This window comes from Plecotus auritus, assembly GCF_963455305.1.
Source record: "Plecotus auritus genome assembly, chromosome: 12".
Classification (NCBI taxonomy): domain Eukaryota; kingdom Metazoa; phylum Chordata; class Mammalia; order Chiroptera; family Vespertilionidae; genus Plecotus; species Plecotus auritus.
Genome location: NC_137778.1, coordinates 3,986,238 through 3,995,696, shown reverse-complemented (window position 1 = coordinate 3,995,696; position 9,459 = coordinate 3,986,238). Strand labels below are relative to the sequence as shown.

The 9,459-nt window shown below is 45.1% G+C and overlaps 1 protein-coding gene across 3 annotated transcripts in view; it reads left to right on the top strand.

Annotated features, from left to right (window-relative positions):
* The first annotated feature begins 8,348 nt into the window (after positions 1-8,348).
* Positions 8,349-9,459, top strand: part of GPR161 (G protein-coupled receptor 161) — a 36,006-nt gene continuing 34,895 nt past the window's right edge. Inside the window, exon 1 of one of the 3 annotated variants that reach the window (XM_080647375.1) lies at positions 8,349-8,486. In XM_080647375.1, the coding sequence (XP_080503501.1) occupies positions 8,480-8,486 (7 nt within the window). In that variant the 5' untranslated portion in view covers positions 8,349-8,479. Of the gene's footprint in view, positions 8,487-8,831; positions 9,025-9,220; positions 9,456-9,459 lie in introns of those variants that run through there. The other 2 variants (XM_080647376.1, XM_080647377.1) reach the window with 2 other exon arrangements.

Genomic DNA, 9,459 nt, shown 5'->3' with positions numbered 1-9,459 from the left:
GAGGAAGGCAGAGCCCCAGCCACAGAAAGTTACTGGGCATGCAGGGGATGTGTCAAAGCATCAAGCAAAGGCTCAGTCATCCAGGAACAGGGAAAGAACTTAGACCCTGAGTTGGGAATGCACTTTCCTTTTTCTCATGCTTATGGTTAGATCAAGTTCCACCTCTACCCCCCGTTTAAAAAACCTTGGGGGTGCCCTGGCCAGGGAACTCAGTTGGTTAGACCTTTGTCCTGATACGCCAAGGTTGTGGGTTCGATGCCAGGTCAGGGCACATGCAAGAATCAACCAATGAATGCATAAATGAGTGGAACAACAAATTGATGTTTCTCTCTCTCTCTCTCACCAATAAATACATTTTTTAAAAGAAAAGAAAAACCTTGGTGGAGTCTCTGTTTGTGGGAAACCACCTATTGTTCTCACTAGCAGAGAGGTGTGGACAAGGAGCCTGGAATGCTGGTGACCCTTGAGCCCTGGCAAAGGTCAGAGCTATACACCCACTGTTTAGTCAAGACAATGGTAGCTGAAGCAACTTCTCCACCAGACAGTCATGTAAATCCAGATAGTCTGTCTGTTACTGGAAATTGCCTGCCTAAGGGCTGTAGGTGTGTCCCAAATTGAATAAAAGGATGGCAAGGCCTGAGCCCAAGCGGAGTCCTTCCTCTTGGGATGGGCTTCCGCCTGGCCCCCCAATTTCCAAATTGTTATTTCTTGTCTTGTCTCTTTCATTTGCGTGCAGCCCCTTCTCCAGATCCCGAACCCTGAACCACGCGGGACCACCTTCACATCTGTTCCTTACAATCAAAGAGCTCTGTGGAAACAATGGGCTGCCTTCAACATCTCCTTGAGTTGCCCCTATCCACAACCCTTCATCCCCCAAATATACACATAAAATATATAAGGGAGGCCACGTTCTGCGGAGGGGAGGAAGGAGACAGAATAAGAATTCATGCTGTGGGGAACTTAGAAGGGGGGAAGGGCATGCTAGAGATGAGAATATAAATATTTCAGCAGTGTAATAGGGTAGGGAGACAGGGTATAGAAGACCCATAGGATTTGAAGAGCTGAGAGCTGAGAGAAGAGCAGAGTTGATTGCATCCAAATTTATTTTTAAAAAGGAAACATTGCCTACTCTCAACTTGTGGCATGACTTGGAGATAAAAGCAACCCATTAGTAAAGGAGAAATAAAAGCCAGCCATTGCAAACTCTCAGAGACTTTCAGAGAAATATATTAGCTGCCAAGTCCCTGAATAAATATACTTTTACAATATATAGTTTTATACACTTCCAAAACATATATTTTTACCCATTTGGTATATTTTCTTAACAATATACATGGTGAAAAATCCTTCCAGAGCAGTTTATACCACTTTAACACTTTTTTGTTGTTGTTAAATCCTCACTCGAGGATATTTTTCCATTGATTTTTTAGAGAGAGTGGAAGGGAGAGAACGAGAGAGAAAAACATCAATGTGAGAGAGAGCCCCGACGATTGAGCCTACCAGGGCCTGCAACTGAGGTACATGCCTTTGACCGGAATCAAACCTGGGACCCTTCAGGCTATGGGCCAACACTCTATCCACTGAGCCAAACTGGCTAGAGTGAACTCTTTTTTTATTTAATAATATAATCCCAGTATGGCTATTCTAGTTTATTCAACCTTTCCTCTGTGGATGTGTGTTCACTTTGTTTATATTTTTTGCCACAACAGATAATGTTTCAATAAATATTCTTGCATATGTATAGTCTGTATTGGTGTTTTCCTTTCCATGGGATAGATTCCCGGGAGTAGGATTTCTGAGTCAAAGGACATAGATTTATTTTAACTTAACAGATATTGTCAGATTGTTTTTTCAAGTGGCTATATATATGCAGGATAGGGCAAAAGTAGGTTTAGAGTTGTTTGTATGGAAAGAATACAATAATTAATAAATAATAATACAAGGACGAACTGTCTCTAGTACTCACAACTGTAAACCTACTTTTGCCCCACCCTGTATACACTTTTATCATCAGGACCTTAGTTCCAAATGCTGGTGTGAAGAAAACCCACCTCCAGAAACATCCATTAGCAGGTGTTGGGAGGGACTTGGGAACCTGAATTTTTTCAAGGCTCTCCATGTAATTTGATAGGAAGCAAGACTGGGGAGTCACAGGTTGACCTTACTGCAGGATTTACCAAGAGGAGGGCATCAGGGGCAGGGGTCAGGAAAGCCATTTGATGGGACTCCCTTCTACAAATGGCCTCAAATGTAAACTTTCACATGATCACCAAGTAACATTATAAGTAACAGAGACACCCCAACAAGACTGAAAAAAGAAAATATTAATAATTCAACCATAAATGTATGTCTCAGTATCTGTCCATCCCATTGGTAATATTTATCATTTAATAAATTTTTGTTGTTATCACATTACATGGTAGAACACTGCCATCTGAGATGGAACATTGTAAATTCAGTTAAGTCTATAGCTTATGGATAGCATATGGCCATCATTCAAACAGTAATTGGAACGATTCTTTGAGCAATATTATTTTCCTGCAAAAATGTTATTTTTATATCAATCAAAAATACTTAAATGTTCTAATTTTGGGGGTAGACAAAGTATTGTACTGTGTTGGATAAAGTTATTAGAGGTATTTATTTGCTAAAAGCAACTATTGAATATGCCATGTTTTATAATCCTAGGTTGGCATTTCTTCATTCTTGTCTTTCCTATTCTTCCCTCTCTCCTTCCTAATCTTTCCCAATCCTCTTTCCCTCCCAATCTCCTCCTCCCTCTCTCTCCTTTCATCCCTCTTCCCTCTCTCCCTCTCCTCCATCTCTTCTTCCTCTTCCCTCCTCTCTTTTGCACCTGATGCACCTCCCAGGCCCACCAAGTCATCGCTGGGACTGTTGCAGCTCCAACATTGGCCACTAGGGGCCCTCTACTACCCTAGCCTGAGAGGAGAGAAAAAAGTCTTTTATCCACCTTTCTTAACAGAAATACCATTAATTCTCATGGGTATTTTCAAAAGAATATCCCCCCAAGTAAACCAAGAGAAAATGAGAAGAAATAAAAAATGCGCCCAACAGCAAACAGTCGTTTCCAAGGTTAAGAGGACTAAACCTTCCCATCTTCTCCCTGAGAAAGCTCTCAGACAAGCTAGCTTCCCAAACAGCTCAGCTCCCAGCCTGCTCCCCTGTCGCTCCAGCCCTGGGGGAGCTAAGGGCGTTCGGATGCCACTTGTCTCCGCAAGTCACGGCCCTGGCTTGTTCCCTTAGCGCTGCCCATCCCTTCATTTGAGCCATTGGGAAGCGAATTTGATTCCTGCTAGGATCCACGGTGTCACATGCTCCTTTGTGACACACTGCAAACAGCTTTTCTCAGTTTGTTTGTTTGTTTTGGATTTTGCTCAGGGTGATTTTTCATGAAATTATTTTTTTTCATTGTGTACTCAAATTTATCTTTTCTAATATTGTTACTTCTGGATGTGGTTTCTAGTTAGGAAAAAATTTTCCCACTTTCAGGTAAAAGGAATTTAATCTTTTTTTCTTCTAAAATTTATCTGGGTTTCCTTTTGACATTTAGATCGCTGACACATTTGGGATTTGTCTTTTACACAAATTCTTAAATCACCTCCTGGGCACAACTTTTATTGGTTTGGAATACGCCATTTTCTGGGCGGAGTCATAATAATGGTGAAATGATCATAATCACTTATTAGGACAGTACAGTTTAAGACAGATTCTAATAATAGCAATAATACTAAAATCAATAATAATAGCTAACTTTAACTAGAGCTTGCTAAATTCTAGGCATGTGTCAAGCATTATGTCATTTAATCCTCATAATTAATGTTAAAAACAAAATTCAACTGAGTAAGTTTGAAGATCTCATTGGCTTTATGAAGTGACTCGTGAACCAGGGTTGTACACATGGAAGATTTTTATAGGAAGAAGAGTGGGCAAGGGAGCTATTCACAAAGAAAACACAGGTTGTGTGGGGACAAGGACATCTTTTCTTTGGGGAGAAGAGAACAGGAGGGATTTATCATTCAGATTGCCTCTTCTTTCTGTGGGAGATGGAGAGGCCCATGTAACAGATTGTCTTGCTGGTGGTTGGCCAGAGAGAATCCAGATTGGTTGATTAAGACTGTGTTTCTGGGAGAATGCGACAGAATCCCCTAAATTGGTAAATCTGACACCATGAGTGCCACTGATCACAGTGATGAGATTTTCCAAAATGATGAACAACTCTTTTTTTGTTTTATTTTGTTTTATTTTTTTGTTAATCCTCACCCGAGGATGTTCATTGAATTTTAGGGAGAGTAGAAGACAGAGGGAAAGACAGAGAAACATCAATATGTAGAGCCATTTGTAGAAGGGAGTCCCATTAAATGGCTTTCCTGCCCCCTGCCCCTGAGTCCCCCCTTTTGGTAAGTCCTGCAGCAAGGTCCACCTGTGACTCCCCAGTCTTGCTTCCTATCAGATTACATGGAGAGCCTTGAACAAATTCAGGTTCCCGAGTCCCTCCCAACACCTGCTAACGGATGTTTTGGAGAAACACATAGGGTCTGGGCCGGGGAGGAGCTTGCAACCAAGGCACTTGCCCGTGACCGGAATGAAACCCAGGCACAGGCCGACACTCCATCCACTGAGCCAGACCAGCCAGGGCCAACAATGATGAACAACTCTTGATGAGTTTTGAACAAATCAAAGCACATGTTTTCCTCAGTTTTCACAGAAATGGTATTCCTGGACAAACTGGCATGTAACAAGACCATGCCAAAGAATTTCTGTTTGGGGGGAATCCTTCAAAAGTCATGTGTGTTAATAATGTGAACAACTTTCCTAACTCGACACCATGCCCAGAAGTAATAATAACAACAGAGTGGAATTGCTTTTAGTCTTGGACTGTCCGCTGCACTGCACAATGTCTGGTATCCGTGTCCCTACCCACCAAATGCCAGGCGTGTCCTCTAATCATTATGACAACCCCAAAGCACCCCCAGGTTTCCAGAAGGTCATATTCAGAAACACTGAATTAGATGCTTTCTGTTCCAAATAACAGAAATAAACCCACATACGCTTAATAGGTAAGTATTTGTTGGCTTTCGGAACTGATTAGTCCAGGGGTACAACTTCAGGGAAGGTTTCATCCAAGGCCACACAGTTTAGCCAGCATCTAATTTTTCCTATTTCTCACTTCCCTCCCCTTCTTCTGTACTCTGTTTCCTAAATTGTGGTTCCGCCCAGTATTCTCGGCAAAATGTCCTTGAGGCTTCGTTCTGACCAGTCTCCACCTCTGAATTGACCGCATGGCTGAAAAAAATGGGAAATGCCGACAATCAGAGCCCACCCCTGGAACTGGGGGGACGTCACTGCTATGCAAAAACTGTCCATCCCATACTTCATTCCATTGTGAACTCTTCAAATGAAAACATTTGTTTCTCCTGCTGCTCATTATCAAATATATTATTTATCACAAAGGTTTTTCTTCCCATCGTTCAAGAGCTCAGAACTTGCTATACATTCTAGGATAGAAATTGACTGAATATTGTTCATGGCTCAATACTAGCTGACCCCCAGAGGGAAGCAATGTTTTTCTCAAAGGAAACTATGGATGATGAGCAGACAGCAGCTATCCCCAATTTCTGTAGACAGGGTCTCTGGGGATGGGCCCTGAAACTCAGCATTTTAACAAACTTCCCAAGAGTTTCTTTTAATTGTAAAACAGCTTTTGTGGAGACATAATTTAAATGCCCACAAAGGTTCTAATTTCTCCACACCTTCCATGGTACTTGTCATTGCCCTCTTTATTATGGCCATCAATGAGGGTATGAAGTAAAATTGTTTTTGTTTTACTGATTGATGGACTGATTTTTGTTTTACTGATTGTTTTTGTTTTACTGATTGATGGATTGATTGATTATTAGAGAGAGAGGGAGAGAGAAAAGTAGTGAATTGTTGTTCCACGTATTCATGCATTCATTGGTTGCTTCTTGTATGTGCCCTGACCAGGGATCAAACCTGCAAACTTGGTGTATCAGGACGATGCTCTCACCAACGCAGCTACCAGGTCAGGGCTAAAAGTGTTGTTTTGACATGCATTTCCCTAATGACCACTGATGCCCAGCAGTTTGTTCTGTGCTTAATGGCCATTGGTACATCTTCTTGAGAGAAATGTCTACTCAGATCCTTTGCCCATTTTTAAAGTGGGTTGTTTATCTTTTTATTATTGAGTTGTAGGAGTTCTTCATATATTCTGGATGCAAGTCCCTTATCAGATATGTGAATTGCAAATATTTTATCCCATTTTGTGAGCTGTTTTTTCATTTTCTTCATGGTCTCCTTGGAAGCATTAAAGCTTTTAATTTTAATAAAAATCTGAGATATCCAACTTCTCTTTAATTACTGGTGCCTTTGGTGTTATATCTAAGTAAGTCCAAGAGATACTCATATATCCAAAAGTTTGAGACCCAGAGGTCTTTGAAGACATGCTTTTATTTATTTCCATTTTTTCTTTAATTTATTTAAAATGTTCTATTGGGTTAGGCCCTGGGCCTATAGTGGTGAATAAAACAGACAGGGTTGCTGCCATGGAATTTATGCCTATCACTGGAGGCATACTAAAAACAGATAAATAGAAAAAAATATATGTCATAATGGGACAGATTTCTATGGAAAAGAGCAGAGAGCTCTGAGAACAGAGGGTGGAGGACCTCTTTCAGATAGGTCAGGAGAGACTTCTCCGAGGTGGCATTGAAGCTCAGATGTGAAGGGTCTGAAGGACCCAGCCTGTGAATATGGGGGAACAATATTCCTTCTGGAACAGACAGCAGACTTCCTGATTTTGCTTTGACTAGTTTTATGTGGATTGTGGGATTTAAAAGAAATTTTGTACCAAAGATGTCTCATCATATGTCAATTGCTCATGAGCATTTAGGGTTCACTTGGGCAAAACCTCTCATTATTTTAGTTCAGAAGTCTTGGGGGTGGGGGGGCAAGGGGAATGGCTTATGAAGTTGATCCAGGAAAGGAGAATTATTTTATATCTTTTCCTTTTTTGAAAAAAAAAAAAATCTTGCTCAAATCAATGTTGTTTTTCACACAACTGTCACCTGTACAGCAATATATAGTGAAATCATTACTGAAATAATTTTTGTTTTCTCTGCATTTGACTGAATATTGTTCATGGCTCAATATTAACTCTAGAGGAAATAAAGACCAGTCTTAAGAGCAATTGAAAAGATGCACTTGTTGGCAGCAATTTCTATCCTAGAATGTATAGCAAGTTCTGAGCTCTTGAGCGATGGAAAGAAAAACCTTTGTGATAAATAATATATTTGATAATGAGCAGCAGGAGAAACAAATGTTTTCATTTGAAGAGTTCACAATGGAATAAAGTATGGGATGGACAATTTTTGCATCGTGGGTGGATATGGAGCCCAAAGAGCCATAATTGTAGATTTTCATTCTCGCCAGGTTAGTTTATGGCATATATTTTCAGACCTTTCTCCAATTCCAATTTTCAAAGGGGCTCAGCTCTCAGGTTCTTTGGCACTAGGGGATTTACTTACATTATCTCAATTCATCTTTTAAAGTCTACAGATAGGCAGGCAGGAGTGTGCCTAGATTATGTCTGACAAAGCTGAGGTTCAGAAAGGTTAAATAACTTTCCCCAAGGTCCCAAGTCTTTGCCAGTGTCAGAATCAGTGCAAATTAAAAAATCATAACTAGGGATTTCAGAATAAAAGTATAAACTACTCTGGAGAGCAGACTGCTGGGATCCTTCAGCGCCTGGCTCGCTGGTGACCTGGCCTCGGAGGAGCTTCAGCTCCATTTCTGACCAAATGAAGCACGTGTCCCACAGGAATGTTAAGCCACCCAGTTACTCTCTCTCCCCATTACCCCATGTGTCCCTGAAGACAAGCGGGGTGCTTGGCAGGTGCTCGATAGTCAATTATTGTTCTAAACGCCGCCTCAGTGGCCTAATAATAAGAAGAAAGCAATTCCCACAGTGCCAGTCTGTAGACAAGGGAATAATCAATGCATTTATCAAAGATGCATTTCTGGGGAATTTGAATCCTGCTCCAGGGAAAGCATTCATTTTCGCTGGAGTTTGAACTTAACTTCCCACCCGATTCCTTGCTGCCCTGTTGCTCTCTTCTTCCCTCCCCCTCCCTGCCTTTTTAAAGCAGTTTTACTGTTCGCTTGCACTTCTCGTCCTCTGGGTAAGTTTGCTGCATAGAAAACGCAGGAGAGGCGACATAAACCTTCTAAGGAGGCTCCGTTCTGTCCTGCGACCTGGCAGCGCCAGTCTGTGTGCATCGCGCTTTTGGCTCAGAGAGAGGGGGGAGCAGGCTGGTAAACATCCTCCCCGTCACCCCCAAGGGTTGTGGGTCCTCTCCGGCAGGCTTCGCGGTGGCTCCTGTGATACTCCTGGGCCGGGACCGTGCCTGGCATCAGGCAGACACTCACACTGCTGGCCGGATGAATGAAAGGTGAGCAGGGGAGGATGCCAGGAGTCCAGGCGAGACTGGAGGAGGCGATGGGGCTGTGCGGAGCCTCCCGGAAGAATCCGAAAGTATGAGTGTGATGCCGAGAGGAATGGAGAGGGGACGTCCCAGAAGTGGAAGTGGGACGGAGGGACGGGACCGGGAAGGCCGGGGCCTCAGGGGTTTGCGGGCGCCAAGGGGGGCGAGCCGAGAGGTAAGGGCGAGACAAAGAGCCGCTGCCGTGGCCGATCTTGGGAAGAAATGGAAAAGGGGTGGCGGGGGGAGGGCGGACGCGCAGGAAGGGGCGTGAGGACCTGGAGGGGCAGCCCCAGGGGGAGGGCGCGGGGGGCGGAGGCGCGGGCGGCGCGAAGTTCCCGGCCTGCGCCCTGCGGGTCCGCGTGCTGGCGGCCGGGCGGGAGGAGCGAGCGGGATCGGGGCTGAAACCCGAAACCTCCGGTCCCGCGCGGCCGGGAGGAAGGAAGCGGTGGCGGCCAGGCGGGCGGTGGCCGGTCGGGCCCTGCGCTGCCGGGGCGGCGACCCCTCGGTGAGCAGGCGGGGCGCGGAGCCGGGCGCGGGCGGGATGGAGCGCGGCCGAGGTGGGGGTGCAGGGCGAGGGCGGGGCATGGACCGGGGGTCTCCGCGCCCCTCCCCACGCCTCCCCGCCCCTCGGAGGAAGGGCTGTCTCCTTGGCCGCACCCGCCTGGCTTTGGGAGCCCGAGTTCTTTGTGGAAGATCTGGGGGGCGCGCCCCTCCCGGCAGCCAGGGCTTCGCAGTGGCTCTGCTCGCAGCCTCGTTCCGCATCTCCGGCGCCGCTGAAGCCGCTGCCAGGACCCGGGAGAGGGAAGACGGCGGTGCGTGCCCGGGACCCGCTAATTGGGGTCGTGCGCCCCCCGGCCGAGGGGCTCAGGCCCAGCTGGGGGACAGGTGTGTGGGGCAGAGCGGCCTCGCCCCTGCGCTGGAACCCGTGAGGACCAGGTGA